Below are 18,654 nucleotides of genomic sequence, written 5' to 3'. Positions count from 1 at the left end.
GGAGAATAGCATTAGAAGGTCAATTCTGATCTTAAGGTTATCAGTAATGGATAATGTGACACAGCTGCTTTGACCACTGTAATAACAGATTAAAAAAAAATTTTTTAAAGACTATGACTTTATAGTGATGTTTCTAATTTAACTGTATGGAATATTAAAATATTTTAAATCAATGTTTTTATCATAGTAATATATAAATTTACAGGTCAACTAGTAATTTAAGGTCTATAACAAAAACAGTGGTCTCTAAGGAAAAAAACACACAAAAATCAAGTGGTCCCTGCCCCATAATAAAGGGAACTACTTTGAACATTTTAATCCATTTTTTGTAATACTTAACTCCGCGTGTCTGAATAATATGCCTTGATTTTTCCATTTTAGACAGCCATTGGCTGTCTGCTGTGAAATATCTCTTATATCAGACCCCCTTTAACACAGTGAGACATATACTCTTCCCCTTTCATTTTCTACATGTGCTTTTGGCACAGTTTGTGATCACACATTCAGAAGTTTGACATACCTGTGCAGCCTGTCTGTGTGACTTAGAACTTTTGTTCCTCTTCAAGAAGGGATGGGGAACCTTGACAAGAATCATCTCCTTGTCTCTGCTGCTTCCTCCCTAACTGCGGTAAAGGAGCAGAAAGGGGACAGAGACAGCAAGTCCTGAAATATGTTAGGCAGTCCTCACTGCACGGCTTCCACTAGAATCGTGTGTGGACTGGTTTAGCTGGTCCTATGAGATTTTTCTTCTTTTCCTTTCTTTTATTTTTTTGACTTTTATTCTCAAGGGAGGTGACCTATGAGTTTTTTTAACTCTATCCTTTCTTATTCTAAACTCTAATTGTATTTAATTTGTATATTTTTTGGGTTTTTGTTTTTGTTTGTTGTTGTTGAGACAGAGTCTCGCTCTGTCACCAGGCTGGAGTGCAGTGGTGTGATCTCTGCTCACTGCAACCTCCACTTCCTGGCTTCAAGCAATTCTGCCTCAGCCTCCCGAGTAGCTGGGACTACAGGCATGGGCCATCACGCCCCGCTAATTTTTGTATTTTTGGTAGAAACGGAGTTTCACCACGTTGGCCAGGATGGTCTCGATCTCTTGGCCTGGTGATCCGCCTGCCTTGGCCTCCCAAAGTGTTGGGATTACAGGCGTGAGCCACCGCGTCAAGCCTTTTTCTTTGTTTCGTTGTACTTAATTTATAGAAGGCAGATTATCCTTAAGGTTCGCTTAGGTATCCATGTTTGTGACATCCCTGCCTTGATGATCTGTTATTTTCTTGTGAACTTAATTATGGGACTTTTTTATTTTTCAAATAATTGGTAGAACTTGTTACTCATACAACCCCATCATCATTTCACTGAGTTACTTTTTTGTTGTTTTTATAATTTTTTTTTTTTTATATATTAACCACACTTGTCAGTTTGGGAAAATAATTATTGTATACAAATGGAAAGTATTTGGAAATCACTCTTTAGTCTGATGTTTACCTTTTTTTTTTTTTTGCAGATATATTTTTGCCATCATGGATCAGTTTGGAGATATATTAGAAGGTGAAGTTGACCATTCTTTCTTTGACAGTGACTTTGAAGAAGGAAAGAAATGTGAAACTAACTCAGTTTTTGACAAGCAAAATGATGACCTGAAGGAAAGAATAGATAAAGATACAAAAAATGTGAACTCGAACACTGGAATGCAAACAACAGAAAATTATCTTACTGAGAAGGGAAATGAAAGAAACCTGAAACTTCCCCCAGAACACCCTGTAGAGAACGATGTTACACAAACTGTAAGTTCTTTCTCATTGCCAGCCTCTTCAAGATCAAAAAAATTGTGTGATGTTACAACAGGACTTAAAATACATGTGTCCATTCCAAGTAGAATTCCCAAAATTGTAAAAGAAGGTGAAGATGATTACTACACAGATGGAGAGGAAAGCAGTGATGATGGGAAGAAATACCATGCCAAGTCCAAGTCCACCAAACCATCTACCAACGTTAAAAAAAGCATAAGGAAAAAGTATTGCAAAGTTAGCTCCTCTTCCTCCTCCTCTTTATCTTCCTCATCTTCAAGTTCAAGCACAGATTGTTTAGATGCAGGGTCTGATAGCCATCTATCTGATTCATCTCCATCATCCAAGAAACATGTATCTGGTGTAACCCTCCTGTCACCAAAACAGAAGTATAAATCAGAAATAAAATCGACAGAAACACAGCCTTCAAGTATGACACCAAAATGTGGCCACTACCCTGAGGAGTCTGAAGATACTGTGACCGACGTAAGTCCCTTATCAACTCCAGACATTAGCCCTCTTCAGTCTTTTGAACTGGGCATAGCAAATGATCAAAAAGTGAAAGTTGAAAAGCAAGAAAATGTGAGCCAAGAAATATATGAAGATGTTGAGGATTTGAAAAATAATTCAAAATATTTGAAATCAGCCAAAAAAGGGAAAGAAAAACATGAGCCTGGTCTGTCCTCAAAGTCGTCTTCAGTGTTAGACTCCAGTTTGGAGCACAGACATAAACAAAAAGTCTTACATGACACAATGGATCTGAACCATCTTTTGAAAGGTAATTTTCTTTTCCTCTTAAAGTATGTGTATTTACATATGGAGCATAAATATTAAATGCTATGAATTTGCATTGATTGTTCTAGTAGATTTTTTTTTTTTTTTTTTTTTTTTTTGAGACGGAGTCTCGCTCTGTCACCCAGGCTGGAGTGCAGTGGCCGGATCTCAGCTCACTGCAAGCTCCGCCTCCCGGGTTTAGCCATTCTCCTGCCTCAGCCTCCCGAGTAGCTGGGATTACAGGCGCCTGCCACTTCGTCCGGCTAGTTTTTTGTATTTTTTAGTAGAGACGGGGTTTCACCGTGTTAGCCAGGATGGTCTCGATCTCCTGACCTCGTGATCCGCCAGTCTCAGCCTCCCAAAGTGCTGGGATTACAGGCTTGAGACACCGCGCCCGGCCGATATTTTTTATTGTTGGGAATAATTGATATTATTAGTAACTTTACTAAATACTGTATTTTACCATAAAAATATCTGGAATATCATTTGTATTATTTGGTATAGTAGTTTGTATTTGTATAATACATATTTTATTTTAGTGCCTTACAAACTCACAATGCCTAAAGAAAACAGGTGGATAAGATAAATGAGAGAAGGGGAGCTAGATGTTTTTCTGCTTGCGATAGAGACACGGGCATGTTTCGCTTTCTTCTGCACGACAGGCAGCAGCGCTCAGGCTAACACCCGATGTGGTGTCCTCATATCAGGGACAGCGGCAAGAATGCTGGCAAATGAGAGAACTCAGAGCAAACTAAAGAGGACTCTTTAGACTTTTAAGTTAGAGGCTAAAGAGCATTACTTACAAATAATTACCAAATTGATGAAAAACATTAAGTTGCTTTAAGATATAATGTATTTTTGAACTAGAATAGTCTTTTTGCTTTGTTTCTGTATCAATTTATTATTATTTATATTTAGTTTGAAAGTAACAATTTTCCAGTTCAAATAAAAGCAATTTCAAAGTTTTATCTTTGGACTAGTTAATAGAACTAATAACACTGGGTAGGTTTTAGGTCAGTTGATGATAAAGTTTTTAAATTGTAAATAGAATTCTCTTCCTTTGTTTGAAGTGTTAAAGTCTTTAGCTAGATAAATTACATATGGTAGCAATGTAAGGGCATAAATACCTTGTTAGTAGAACACGGTCAAATTGACAAAGTGTATTTAGGAGCAGTTCACACTTGATGTTCCCTCTTTTGTAGGTTTTGTTTTTTGTTTTTGAGACAAGGTCTTTGTCGTCCAGGCTGGAGTGAAGTCACATGACCACAGCTCACTGCAGCCTTGACCTCCTGGGCTTAAGTAATCCTCCTGCCTCAGCTTCCTGAGTACCTAGGACCACAGTCATGCCCCACCACTCCTGGCTAATATTTTTTATTTTTGTAGAGATGAGGTTTTACTATGTTGCACAGGCTGCCTCGAACTCCTGGCCTCAAGCAAACCTCCTACCACAGCCTCCCAAAGGGCTGGGGTTATGGTGCATGCCACTGCATCTGGCACTTTTGTAGGCATTTTTTCCCTCTTTCTCTGATTGTACCTGTTGATTGTTTAGAGTCTCTGAAAAATCACACTCTTAGTGTTGGCCATCACCATCTAGTGGCTAAGCCTCCATCCCATAAATCTTTCCTAATAAACGCTTATTCAGCCTCTTAGAACTTTCAGCATTAAAGAGTTTTCTATTCATGCCCTCAATTCCTCCCAAAAGAACTAAAGTGATCTTTTACAAAGTAAATTAAAAAAAAAAAAAAAAGGAAATCGGTCCTACTAGTTTCCACTCTTCAGTGACTTACTCTTATATTAAAATAATACCTGGCCAGGAGCGGTGGCTCACACCTATAATCCCAGCACCTTTGGAGGTGGAGGTGGGCAGATCACTTGAGGTCAGGAGTTTGGGAGCAGCCTGGCCAACATGGCAAAACCCCATCTCTACAAATAATACAAAAAATTAGCCGAGCGTGGTGGCACACGCCTGTATTCTCAGGTACTCGGGAGGCTGAGGCATGAGAATTGCTTGAGCCTGGGAGGTGGAGGTTGCAGTAAGCTAAGATTGCACCACTGCACTCCAGCCTGGATGACAGAGCGAGACTCCCATCTCAAAAAAAAAAAAATGTATCTACGTGTGTATATATATATGAAGCCAGGCATAGAGGCACATACCTATAATCCCAGCTACTTTGAAGGCTGAGGCCAGAGCCAGAGGGTCCCTTGAGTCCCACCTAGGCAACATAGTGAAACCCATGTATTATTATTAAAATAATAATAATATCAGCCGGGCATGGTGCTCATGCCTGTAATCCCAGCACTTTGGGAGGCTGAGGCAGGCAGATCATGAGGTAAAGAAATCGAAACCATCCTGGCCAACCTGGTGAAACCCCGTCTCTACTAAAAATACAAAAATTAGCCAGGCGTGGTGGCGGGTGCCTATAGTCCCAGCTACTCAGGGGGCTGAGGCAGGAGAATAGCTTGAACCTGGGAGGCGGAGATTGCAGTGAGCAGAGATCGTGCCACTGCACTGCACTAAGATCGTGTTGCACTCCAGCCTGGCAACAGAGCGAGACTCCGTCTCAAAAAAATGATAATAATATCTAAATTCCTTATTGTTGCCTAACAGACTCTCATCCCAGGCAGTGCATTAATATCACCTAGAGAACTCTTAAAACAAATACTGACGCCCAGGCTCTACCCACAGGGATTCCGATGCATTTGGTCTAGTATGCTGTTAAGATTGATGAGAACCGTTGCTCTACGTTGTATGGATATTGCTGGCCTTTTGGACCTGATGTCGTATTACTGTGCTCCAGTCACACTTGCTGTTGCTGCTACTGTTGTAAGGACACTCCAGGTTTTTTCCCAGTGGTGGGGCACTTGCATTGCCGCGGCCCTTTTTCTTTGCACAGGGCTCTGCTTCTACCTGTTTCTCAAGTCTCTCAGTTTATACACCATGCCTCACAGAGCCTTTTTCTAGGCATCTATCTTTGGGAGCTTTTACACACCTCTCTGTGTCGCAAAAGCGTGTTTCCCTCCATCGAGATAGTTACCGGACCCCGAAATCAGTGTAGTTTGTTTGCTCGTGTGTCCCATTGGAGTGAACGAAGGCAGGATCTTATTTCTTGTTGGAATTCCCAAATACAGGCACATAGTAGACAGTATTTGTGGACTGAAGGGACTGTCAGGAAGCGGCTTCTGTTGCTCAGCTCTGCTGGTTAGGAAATGTATTTCATATGTTTCGGGGAAATTTGCTTTTGTAACAGTTGCCCATTCCTGTTAAATTTGCCATCTGAAATACATAGAAAAAGTCTGTGCATCCTTCTGCATTACAATCTTTAAGAAGTTTGATGAATATTCTCCCCTGGGTAAAATCTCTAATTTTTAATCAAGCCATCTGGGGTAACAATTTTCACTTTTTTCTTCTAATTCTTATGGCCACTTCCCAGTCTGTGTGTTCATTAATTAAGCTAGAGCATACGATTCGCTAGGTGGATGCTTCATTGGGTTGATAGACAGCAGGCTGCAGCTGTCTCCTGCTGCTCTGGATTTCCAGCACCAACCTCAAGTGTGCTAACACAGCTTTTAAACATTTTGATCGTAGGACCCTTTTACATTCGGAAAAGTTATTGAGGATTCTGAAGAGCTTTTGTTTATATAGGCTATAGCTTATATCCATAAATATTTATCATATTAGAAATTAAACATTTTAAAAATAGTTGTTTAATAGTAGTAATAAACTCATTATATAGTTGCCATATAATGTAAGTAACATATGTCATGAAAAAGCTGTATGTCCAAAAAATCAGTGATTTTTGCTAATCACTAGTGTCTGGTTTAATAGAACATAGCTGGATTCTCAAATCACCTTCTGCTTATAATCTATTATAATCTATATATCATTGGCTGAAGGATATATAGAAAATCTGGCATATACAAAATGTGGTTCAGAAATGAAGGAGTATTTTAATAACCTTTTCCGTTAATTGTGGATTTTTTTTTATACCACAAGTCGTATTTTCTGTTTCCTTTTTTTTTTTTTTTTTTTTTTTGAGACAGTCTCACTCTGTCGCCCAGGCTGCAGTGCAGTGGTGCGAGCTCGGCTCACTGCAACCTCTGCCTCCCAGGTTAAAGCGATTCTCCCACCTCAGCCTCCCGAGTAGCTGGGATTACAGCTGCCCTCCACCACACCCGGCTAATTTTTGTATTTTTAGTAGAGATGGGGTTTCACCATGTTGGTCAGGCTGGTCTGGAACTCCTGACCTCAGGTGATCTGCCTGCCTTGGCCTCTCAAAGTGCTGGGATTACATGTGTAAGCCACCTCGCCCAGCTCACAAGCAGTAGTTTCTTAGATGTTGCAATGTGAAATCTGAAATTAATCTCAATTAACTTTTAATTGTGAATTTCAGAGTCTGTTACATTAAAACATATTGATATTTCTCTTTTTTTTTTACTATTATACTTTAAGTTCTAGGGTACATGTGCATAATGTGCAGGTTTGTTACATATGTATACTTGTGCTATGTTGGTGTGCTGCACCCATCAACTCGTCAGCACCCATCAACTCGTCATTTACATCAGGTATAACTCCCAATGCAATCCCTCCCCCCTCCCCCCTCCCCATGATAGGCCCCAGTGTGTGATGTTCCCCTTCCCGAGTCCAAGTGATCTCATTGTTCAGTTCCCACCTATGAGTGAGAACATGCAGTGTTTGGTTTTCTGTTCTTGCGATAGTTTGCTGAGAATGATGGTTTCCAACTGCATCCATGTCCCTACAAAGGACACAAACTCATCCTTTTTTATGGCTGCATAGTATTCCATGGTGTATATGTGCCACATTTTCTTAATCCAGTCTGTCACTGATGGACACTTGGGTTGATTCCAAGTCTTTGCTATTGTGAATAGTGCTGCAATGAACATATGTGTGCATGTGTCTTTATAGCAGCATGATTTATAATCCTTTGGGTATATACCCAGTAATGGGATGGCTGGGTCATATGGTACATCTAGTTCTAGATCCTTGAGGAATTGCCATACTGTTTTCCATAATGGTTGAACTAGTTTACAATCCCACCAACAGTGTAAAAGTGTTCCTATTTCTCCACATCCTCTCCAGCACCTGTTGTTTCCTGACTTTTTAATGATTGCCATTCTAACTGGTGTGAGATGGTATCTCATTGTGGTTTTGATTTGCATTTCTCTGATAGCCAGTGATGACGAGCATTTTTTCATGTGTCTGTTGGCTGTATGCATGTCTTCTTTTGAGAAATGTCTGTTCATATCCTTTGCCCACTTTTTGATGGGGTTGTTTGTTTTTTTCTTGTAAATTTGTTTGAGTTCTTTGTAGGTTCTGGATATTAGCCCTTTGTCAGATGGGTAGATTGCAAAAATTTTCTCCCATTCTGTAGGTTGCCTGTTCACTCTGATGGTAGTTTCTTTTGCTGTGCAGAAGCTCTTTAGTTTAATTAGATCCCATTTGTCAATTTTGGCTTTTGTTGCCGTTGCTTTTGGTGTTTTAGACATGAAGTCCTTGGCCATGCCTATGTCCTGAATGGTATTACCTAGGTTTTCTTCTAGGGTTTTTATGGTATTAAGTCTAACATTTAAGTCTCTAATCCATCTTGAATTAATTTTCGTATAAGGAGTAAGGAAAGGATCCAGTTTCAGCTTTCTACTTATGGCTAGCCAATTTTTCCAGCACCATTTATTAAATAGGGAATCCTTTCCCCATTTCTTGTTTTTCTCAGGTTTGTCAAAGATCAGATGGCTGTAGATGTGTGGTATTATTTCTGAGGACTGTGTTCTGTTCCATTGGTCTAACATATTGATATTTCTTGATTGAGTTTTAATGTATATTTTACTTATGCATGGTTTTGTAATGTGACATATTGGGTATTTGAAAAATACTGTTTCACTGAGCTTACAAATGTTGGCAGGCCAGGCACAGTGGCTATGCCTGTCATCCCAGCACTTTGGGAGGCAGAGGTAGGCAGATCACTTGGGCCCAGGAGTTTGAGACCAGCCTGAGCAACATGATGAAACCCTGTCTCTACAAAAAATACAAAAATTACCTAGGCATGGTGGTGTATGATTCTGTAGTCTCAGCTACTGGGGGAGGTTGAGATAGGAGGATCACTTGAGCCAGGGAGTTGGAGGTTGCAGTGAACTGAGATCATGCTACTCCATTCCAACCTAGGAGACAGAGCAAGACACTGTCTCAAAAAAAAAAAAAGTTGGTAAATTTCAGAATACATTATATAGAAATCATAGTTGTTCATATCACTACCAGCCTCATCAGAAAGCTCTTGAGAAGCTGTCAAACTCATGGTGGCAGATACAAGTTTACCTAAAATACTATTTTTTGCTAAAAAGCTCAAATTTTATTATTGGTAACAAATACTATCAACTGTTTTCCTCGAAGTGATAGAGTTGTTCTTTTTTTTTTTTTTTTTTGAGACGGAGTCTTGCTCTGTCACCCAGGCTGGAGTGCAGTGGCCGGATCTCAGCTCACTGCAAGCTCCTCCTCTCGGGTTCACGCCATTCTCCTGCCTCAGCCTCCCGAGTAGCTGGGACTACAGGCACCCGCCACTTCGCCCGGCTAGTTTTTTGTATTTGTTAGTAGAGACGGGGTTTCACCGTGTTAGCCAGGATGGTCTCGATCTCCTGACCTCGTGATCCGCCCATCTCGGCCTCCCAAAGTGCTGGGATTACAGGCTTGAGCCACCGCGCCCGGCCCAGAGTTGTTCTTTAAGATTATATTTGTAATGCAAAAATTGGATAGTGGTTGAAATTAAATCATAAAATTTCATGAGATAATGCAGATTGTTCACTAATATTGTGTAATAACATATATCTTGATATATTTGGTTTTTTTCTTGTGCGTCAAACTTCTATTGCTGCATTGCTCTTCCTTCATAGTTCTTACTGTGATTTCTGTGTGAACCCATTTCCCATTCAGAAAAAAAAGGTGCAGCTCACTGCCAGCACTCATTTCTTGGGGCAAATGGGAAATGTGTTAAAAAGTAGCAGCCTATTGTTTGCCATTAAAAAATATTGTTCTTATAAGATTAGGTTAAAAAATGGATTGAAGAGAGAAATGTTCTAGAAGATAAATTAAAATGTTTAATATGTCTAGTGGGCTTTATTTTTTAAATATGGGCTTGTTTGACTAAATCATAATTTTTATTTTTAAGGGGACACTTCCGTTTTTTAAAATGTTGTAAGTACTATTTGATCCCACAGATTATAAACCCCACTGTACCCTAGGAAAGAGCATAAAAAACGAGCATACAAAAGGAAGGTATTGTTTCAGCCAATCAAAAAAAGCTTCTTACAGGAAGGAAACACTGGACTCTTAGAATTGTCAAGTTTTAAAAAACCGTCTAATAGAAAATAGTCTGATTTCTGGGCTTTTTGTTCAGGGTCATCAGTGATTATCCAGGATTTTGAATACAAGAAAGAAATTCTGAATGAAACAATGTTTCTCATATAACAGGCCGCCCAAAGATAGAATAGGCTTCAGGGTTGACTGAGTGGCTCAAAACGTCATCAGGGACCTACTTTCTAGCACTGTTCCTCCAGCCCTGGTGTTGGCTTCATTCTCAGGCTGCTAGGAGATGTCTGCAGCTGTTCTCAGTGTCCGCCTTCAGACACCGCAGTGTCCGCCTTCAGACACCGCAGTGTCCGCCTTCAGACACAGCAGTGTCCCGAGGAAGAGACGTTGTCTCTTCTCTGACTCTCGGAATGGAGAAAACTTCTTAAAGAAATGTGGCCCAGTTAGCTTCCACTTAGGTCTCCTTGTCCAGAACTGGTTACACTTCCATTCCCGAACCAGTCGTTGGTAGGGAAATGGGATTATCCGGGGCCAAGCAGGCTCATCCTGGAAGCCAGGGATCTGTGAAGTAGGAGGAAAATAGATGTACAGTAATTGGGCAGCCAACTTTGTCCAACAGAGCTTCTCAAACTTCAGTATGCAGACGGTTAAGCCAGGGATACTGTTAAAATGCAGATTCAGGTTCAGTAAAACTAAGGTAAGAGCTAAATCGGCATTTCTAACCAGCTCCTACTGGTGATACCCGTGCTGCAGATCTAGGGACCTTGGACTGAGTATCGAGACAGTCAGTAAACTATTTGGTTCTATTGAAAATAAAGCATTCTTCACTCTTCCTATCTAACCCATTTCTGAAACTTAATTGGATATAGAGAACCTAAATCTTTTTAACTTTTAAATAAGAATCCTACCCCAAACTCTGAACAGTTCCCCAGTTATAATTAAATTGAAATACTGTTGAAAAACATTGAACACAGATGCTGAGCTAAAATGTAGAAGGGAAGCTTTATTCATAAGTAGTGCATAGAAGAGATTTGCCAGCAGGTGGCGCTCGGGGCTTTTTAAGGCACGGGAACAAACATGGCATTTTGCCAGTTGGTACATCTGTTATTGGAGTCCATAACATAAAAATCCACCAAGGATTCTTTATAATAATAAAGCATTTTAAACACTAATTATGACTTTGTCAGTCTATTACATAAGGTATGGCCATCATTTTTCAAAATTATTCATGCTCGATTTACACAGTGAAGCATTTCAGATCCAAAATTCTTTTCCTATGTTTTCTTTATTTTCCACCGTATAACTGCAACTGTGGTCATGGTAGGTGGATATGTATGCAGAGCCAGGCTTGTGCCTTTTCTGCATTCATCTCTAAATATACTTTATCACTTCTAACTTCTACTAACTAAGCTTTTCTAGGCTGCTTTGGTTTACCTGATTTCTTCACTGCCTTTTCCACTTCCTGGAACGTAAATCCACTTAGTGTGGGGAGGATAATGGTGAAGACGACACGTGAGCCTGTCAGAGCACGGCTGAGGCAGGAATGCAGCATACTCTCTGCATCTTTTCAGTTTAAACATTTTCACGGACTTCAGTACAGAGGTTCGGTAAACCAGTTTACTGCTAGTGAATACTGAGTAAAAAATTTGCAAATTAACAGCCATATTAGGTGAGCGTTCAGACAATGAAGGATACCTATAGCCAACCACATCAACATTTATTGGTTTAAAAGAACTTTTTTTTTTTTTTTTGAGGCAGAGTCTCGCTCTGTCACCCAGGCTTGAGTGCAGTGGCGCAATCTAGGCTCACTGCAGCCTCCACCTCCCGGGTTCAAGCGATTCTCCTGCCTCAGCCTCCTGAGTTGCTGGGATTACAGGCACGTACCACCACGCCCAGCTAATTTTTGTATTTTTAGTAGAGATGGAGTTTCATCTTATTGGCCAGGCTGGTCGTGAACTCCTGACCTCAGGTGATCCGCCTGTCTTAGCCTCCCAAAGTGTTGGGATTACAGGTGTGAGCCACCACGCCCAGCCCTTTTGTTGTTTATGAAATAGAAATTTGAACTATAAAATATTAAACCTATGAAACAAAGATTAATAAAAGAATGTAAAATTAAATCTGCCAGTATAGGGCATGGAATGATGAACAGTATTGAACCAAGGTAAAGACAGTTTTGAAAGTGGAATAAAATTTAGGCTTCTTGGTGTTAGCGACGTGATCACAAACAAGCCAGCAACTGTTCTGAGCTTCAGACACTCTATTTGTGGGAGGAGATTGTTGATACATGTTGCTAGGGTCCATTCTAACTTCAGAGTTCTTCAGGTTCTGTGAGAAATAGTGGAAGAAGGGAAGATCGTTGCAGACTGGCAGTATTAGATACGGGACTTTAAAGTGGATCTTGAAAGATTAGTCGAATTTCTGAATATTCAACCTCAAAGCTCAAGGGTGGCTGAGTTGGGGAATTTTCCACCTCCGTGCAAAGCTGCCTTTGCTATGTAAATGTCAAAAAATGGTTGGAATTAGATCTTTGATCTTGAGCTGTAAATCCCTGAATAGGCAGAGAGGGCATTAAACAAATGGAGTAGTAAACAGAAGTTTAGACATCAAGTTATGGCATGAATCTCACCTATTTGGAGAGCATTGAAGAAGTTGACCACACTAGATTCGAAGGTATGTTTCCTATTTTGTGTAGGTAAAATTAGGTCTCTTTAAAAAGAATCTGAAACAGCAAAATTTAAAACATTTTAGAAATACGTTACCTCAAAATCTACTATATAAACTATGAAATAATCATTACAGGATATATTTTGAGAAGAAAAATAAATATAAGAAATGGGATTAAAGAAGCATTGGTGAGCAAAGAAACTGGTTAAATTTTTTGCTAAAATGATACCAATGTGTGAGGGATTGAAGTGCCTTGTTTGAGGGGAAGATACAGACCCTGTTATGCTCTGTAAGAAAGGAGATGCCCATACTGAGATTACTATCAGCACGTCCTGCCTGGCAGCACATTTTATCCTTTCTTCCTGGCAAACTGCAGGAAATCTCAATACCCCCAACACACTACCAAGTATTGCCAAACATTTAAGAAAAGCAAAAGCCAACAGAGAGGCACCAGACTCATAGCTGAAGAGTGTAATACTTCAGAGTCTTAAAAGAGCAAGCTTGATGATTTTAGGATCTTCGAGGACAAAACTGTTTTCACTAACAAGACTATCCCGGCTGGCACGGTGGCTCATCCCTGTAATCCCAGCACTTTGGGAGGTGAGGTGGGAGGATCACCTGAGGTCGGGAGTTCGAGACCAGGCTGACCAACATGGAGAAACCCCGTCTCTACTAAAAATACAAAATTAGCTGGGCGTGGTGGCACATGCTTGTAATCCCAGCTACTAGGGAGGCTGAGGCAGGAGAATCGCTTGAACCTGGGAAGCAGAGGTTGCAGTGAGCCGAGATCACACCATTGCACTTCAGCCTGGGCAACAACAGCAAAACTCTGTCTCAAAAAAAAAAAAAAAAAAAAGACTATGACTATGCCTTAATTTGCTTTTTATATATTTATTAATATTTATTTTTATTTTTTTGAGACAGAGTCTCACTCTGTTGCGCAGGCTGGAGTGCAGTAGTGTGATCTCTGCTCACTGCAACCTCCACCTCCCGGGTTCAAGCAATTCTCATGCCTCAGCCTCCCCAGTAACTGGGATTACAGGCATGTGCCACCATGCCTAGCTAATTTTTGTATTTTTGTAGTATTTTTGTCTGCAGACAAAAGTCTGCAGAGACAAGGTTTTAAGCCAGGCATTAAAGACTTGCAAAACCATTAAACTCTGCCACTCGCTGGCTTTTAAAAATAAAAATATTATGTTCACATATAATTGGTTTATTATTTTTAGAGGCATTAATAGCTTTAAAACACTTAATTTCTAGCATGGTAACTATTGGTAAATGTAACCCACATACACATTCTTTGGGGTCCTCAGTCTTTAGGAGGGTGTTAAGGGGTCCTGAGGTCTAGGGGAATGGAATTAGAATAGGTGATCAGACTATTCATAATGCTGCAAACTTTTGGAGGAAATCTTAGAGAAAAAATTTTTAAACTCAGTCAGTCTTCCAAAATAGAAAAGAATGAGAAAAAACAGTAACAAAACTTTGGTTAAAGATCACAGAAAAAGAGTGCAAACAATGCAAGTGGGTGGCTGGGTGATTTTAACTTATCAGAAGATACTATCAGAGCACATTAAAAAAACCCAGAAGTATTAGCCTTAAAAATGAAGGAAATTCTGACATAATGCTACATGGGTGAACCTTGAGGACATGATGCTGAGTGAAATAAGGCAGTCTCAAAAAGACAAGTGCTGTATGATTATATCAGATGCTTGGAGTGGTTGAAATTATAGAGACAAAGAATGGTGGCTTCCAGAGGCTAAGGGAAGGGAGCAATGGGGAGTTAGTGTTTAATGGATACAGAATTTGTTTTACACAATGGAAGGAGTTTTGGAAATGGTTGGTGGTGATGGTTACACAATATGAATATATTCAGTACCACTGAACTATATACTTACAAATGGTTAATGTGGTAAATTTTGTGTTCCATGTATTTTGCCACAATAAAAAAATAAAACACTAGCCCTGTCTGATAGGGTTTCTGTTATGCTAAATATGAGTGCTCAATATATGCCAACAGAATTGGGAAAAAAGTAAACAAAATTCAGCCTAAAAAAGTATTTAAAATAGTATAGGAAGAATGAAAATAAGGGCTAGAAAAATATATGCCAGGCATATCTCCTTTAACAAGGAGAAAATAAAACTTACCAATCTATTAATATACAAAATAGAACTCAAGATGTGAAAATCACTAAAAGAGATAGAGAAGGGTGTTTTACATTAGTAAATGGTCAAATACACCAAAAAGATAAAAGTCATTGATTTGAAATGTGTGATAAAGGCAAAACAGAACTGGAAAATAACATTTGGGAAGCCACATCACCATGGAAGCATTGATAATCAATTTTAACCAGTAACAACAAAAACTTGCATCTGCTCGTGGGATGCTCTTGGCCACAGGTATTTTGTCACACAATGATTTTTTAAAAGTGATGAACTAATCAGTTACTACTGCTACGTGACAGATTACCCCAACACTTAGGGAATAGAGAGACCCAAAGGTAGAGGTGATTCAGTGACCAGGACTACAGTCAACCAGGTGCTGTGTACTCACATCAGGTGCCTGGGCTTGGTACAACCTGAAGACCAGAACCCAAGGGCCCACATGGGGTTCTGCATGTGGCCTGGCTCCTCATGTGTCAGCCTTAGGGTAGTTGGACTTCTTTCATGGTGGCTCAGGATTCTAAGCACGTGTGTTCCAGGAAACAAGGCAGAAACCTCACTGCCTTTTATGACCTAGCCTCAAAAGTCACATAGCATCATTTCTTTCATGCTCTATTGGTTGAAATGGTCATAAACCCTCCCAGATTTAACGCAAAAGGGCAATGGGAGGAGTGTCAAATACTGTAAATTATAATAATCCTTAATTTAAATATTTGATATTTTAAAATCTCTTCAGTCCAACTTCTGGCCACAGATTTATTAACATTCTTCCATATGCAAAAATGCATTCGCCCTTTCCACAGATGCGCCTACCTGGAGATCCGGGATGTAAATCATGTCCAGCTGCAGCTGAGATTCCTCAGATGTGGTTTCTTAGCTACAGCTCTTTGAGTACTTTGAGAATCTCCTGGGAAAGGCTAGGGATGAGGCACAGTTTTACTTTTAAACCCCGTAAGTCTTGGCTCTTTTATATTCTTTGTAAATTTTGTTTGAAAACTGGCCAGTTCTTTTATTATTTTTTTAGTTCACCTCTCTTTGTCCGTTCTTATTGTGGGTAAAGTAGACCACTGGTACCTTCAGCATTCTGCTTGGAGCTCTGCTCGGCCAGATCTACCAGTGCAGTTGTTAGTTTTTCCATTTCCCTTAACACAAGCACAGTGTTGCTAAACATTTTGCCATTTCATCGTCTGAGACTTCATCAACAGCCTTCTCTAGGCCCTTGCAGCTGTGCTGGCCACCAGGTCCCAAAGCAGGTCCCGAAGCTGGTACTAAGTTTGTTCCAGGAGCACCTCATTTCCTGTGCCATGGTTAGGCACTTTGATCCTGGCCTTTGAGTCTTTGCAGGCTGCTGCTTCACACAACTAAGTTTTGTGGTGATGTGTTAGCAGAGCAGCAGTAACTAATATAAAACAGAGAACATTTCCATCATCCTAGAAAATGTGCTTCATGCCACCCTTTGATCAAAACCCACCCTTCAGCCTGGTGCAGTGGCTCATGTCTGTAATCCCAGCACTTTGCGGGGTCGAGGTGGGTGGATCACCTGAGGTCAGGAGTTCAAGACCAGTCTGGCCAACATGATGAAGCTCCCATCTCTACTAAAAATACAAAAATTAGCCGGGCTTGGTGGCGGATGCCTATAATCCCAGCTACTCAGGAGGCTGAGGGACAGAGCAAGACCCTGTCTCAAAAAAAAAAAAAAAACCATTAGAGAAAAATAGCTTACTATTAATTTCCTTTAGAATTGAATTTTAAAGGGCTTATAGATAAATTAATCTAGAAGTCTTGCTCTACAAAAGGAACCTGGTGAGCATAAAATACTAAGCTACGTCTAATTTTTTCTGACAAAGTTGTAATCCAGATGTCATTAGTATTATTTCATACATACTTTTTCATGTATGAATACATATTTTTAAGGGTTAAAGCATGTACCACCGGGCCGGGCACAGTGGCTCACGCCTGCAATCCCAGCACTTTGGGAGGCTGAGGTGGATGGTTCACCTGAGGTCAGGAGTTCAAGACCAGCCTGGCCAACATGGTAAAACCCCATCCTTACTAAAAATACAAAAATTAGCCAGGCGTGGTGGCAGATGCCTGTAATCCCAGCTACTCTGGAGGCTGAGGCAGGAGAATCGTTTGAACCCAGGAGGGGGAGGTTGCAGTGAGCTGAGATTGCGCCGTTGCCCTCCAGCCTGGGCAACAAGAGGGAAACTCTGTCTCAAAAGAAAGGGGAGGAGGAAGAAAAAGCATGTACCGCATACTTACTTTGTTTGACCATTTTCTCTTTTTTTTGTTCTTTTCTGTAGCTTTTCTGCAATTAGATAAAAAAGGACCACAAAAGCATCACTTTGATCAACCTTCAGTAGCACCTGGGAAAAACTACTCTTTCACAAGAGAAGAGGTGAGACAGATCGATCGGGAAAATCAGAGGCTTTTGAAAGAACTGTCAAGACAGGCGGAAAAGCCAGGAAGCAAAAGTACAATTCCTAGATCAACTGATCATCCCCCAAAGTTATATCACAGTGCTCTCAACAGACAGAGGGAACAACAAAGGATTGAGAGAGAAAACTTGGTAAGTAACTAAAATAGTCATCAAAGAAAATGTGTTTGCACTGGTTTGTACGTCCAGCTTACAGGAAACCTAAATACAGCCAAATATTCAAACTTCATTACATAAGAGCAGGTACAGTATGTGTGGTATAAAACATATGATGTGCTGTAAGTCTGGAAGATACAATATGTATTTTTATCCAGGAAACTATATATTAAGAGACCACTGGCCAGATGCAGACCTATAGAATTATAGGTCACACCTATAATTCTAGCACTCTGGGAGGCTGAGGTGGGCAGCTTGCTTAAGGCAAGGAGTTTGAAACCAGATTGTGCAATCTGGCAAAACCCCAGCTCTACCAAAAATGCAGAAATTAACTGGGCATGGTGGCACACACCCGTGATCCCAGATACTTGGGAGGCTGAGGTGGGAGGAGCATCTGAACCCGACTGGCGTAGGTTACAGGGAGCCGAGATTCTACCACTGGACTCCAGCCTGGGCAACAGAGCCAGACTCCATCTCAAAAAAAGAAAAAAAACAAAAAAAATAAAAGAGAGAGAAGGAGACCATTAAAGGAAAATACTGAAAGTTCCATTATTTATTTGCCTAGATCAGTTAAATCACTACAGTGGAACAGGAAGTGGTATCCAAGGGTCAGATACAGTGTTTCTTCTGTGAAGTATTCAGTCACTAGTGAAATCTCTTTTACTTTATTGTGTCCCGGAAAGCTAAAATAAATTTTGTATCACTTATTTTAAAGGATCAGTGTATCTCCAATAGGCCAAATTGTTAGTCTGCTACTTAAATGTATGAAACATTGATTGTTACAAATCATATAGTTTGATATTCTAAGAAAATAAAAATGGGAACTGTTGAAAATCTTCACATTTAAAACTATTATAGCATATTTTCTTCATAAGATTTAGTTTATAATAATTGCTGATACTTACTGAGCTTTTACTAAACACTAGGGATTGTTTTCTGAGTATCTTCCAAGTATTAACTTACTGAATCCTGACAACAATTCTCTGAAGTAGGTAACTATTTTTATCCACATATTACGATGAAAAAACTGAGCTCATACAGGTTAAATATTTAGCACAGAGCTACTAAGTATGCTGCTGAGCCAAGATTTTAAACCTGGGTAGTCTCTTAAACTAGAATTAGACCCTTAATGAACACATAAACTCTGAGCTAAAATAATTTAGAAAGCTATTAAAATTATTAAGACGATTTTCAAAATTAACCCTCCTTATGTGTCATTACCAGTGTTTTCCTACGTAACCATATGCTTACCTAAACTTGTAACAACTCCTTTGTACATTTCTTTATTACCATACTAACCCCAAGATTTGAGAAGCTAGGATTACTATTTATAAAAACTAGTAGTCTTGAACCCTTCAAGA

The 18,654-nt window shown here is 39.9% G+C and overlaps 1 protein-coding gene and 1 long non-coding RNA gene across 6 annotated transcripts in view; one reads left to right on the top strand and one right to left on the bottom strand.

Moving 5' to 3' along the window:
- The window catches only part of CFAP97 (cilia and flagella associated protein 97), a 44,907-nt gene that overhangs the window by 13,585 nt on the left and 12,668 nt on the right, over positions 1-18,654 (top strand). For all 5 annotated transcript variants that reach the window (XM_078002495.1, XM_015139604.3, XM_015139608.3 and 2 more), the window contains exons 2-3: positions 1,505-2,565; positions 17,004-17,269. In XM_078002495.1, the coding sequence (XP_077858621.1) occupies positions 1,521-2,565; positions 17,004-17,269 (1,311 nt within the window). In that variant the 5' untranslated portion in view covers positions 1,505-1,520. The remainder of the gene's footprint in view (positions 1-1,504; positions 2,566-17,003; positions 17,270-18,654) is intronic.
- On the bottom strand, positions 8,973-12,595 carry LOC106998608 (uncharacterized). Its single transcript, XR_013417424.1, has 3 exons — positions 12,503-12,595; positions 11,311-11,509; positions 8,973-10,437 (listed from the first exon to the last, which is right to left on the bottom strand). It is a non-coding gene; the product is annotated as an uncharacterized LOC106998608 (long non-coding RNA).

Source organism: Macaca mulatta, chromosome 5 (assembly GCF_049350105.2).
Source record: "Macaca mulatta isolate MMU2019108-1 chromosome 5, T2T-MMU8v2.0, whole genome shotgun sequence".
Classification (NCBI taxonomy): domain Eukaryota; kingdom Metazoa; phylum Chordata; class Mammalia; order Primates; family Cercopithecidae; genus Macaca; species Macaca mulatta.
Note: the sequence above shows the minus strand (reverse complement) of the source record. Positions and strands in the feature narration are given on the sequence as shown.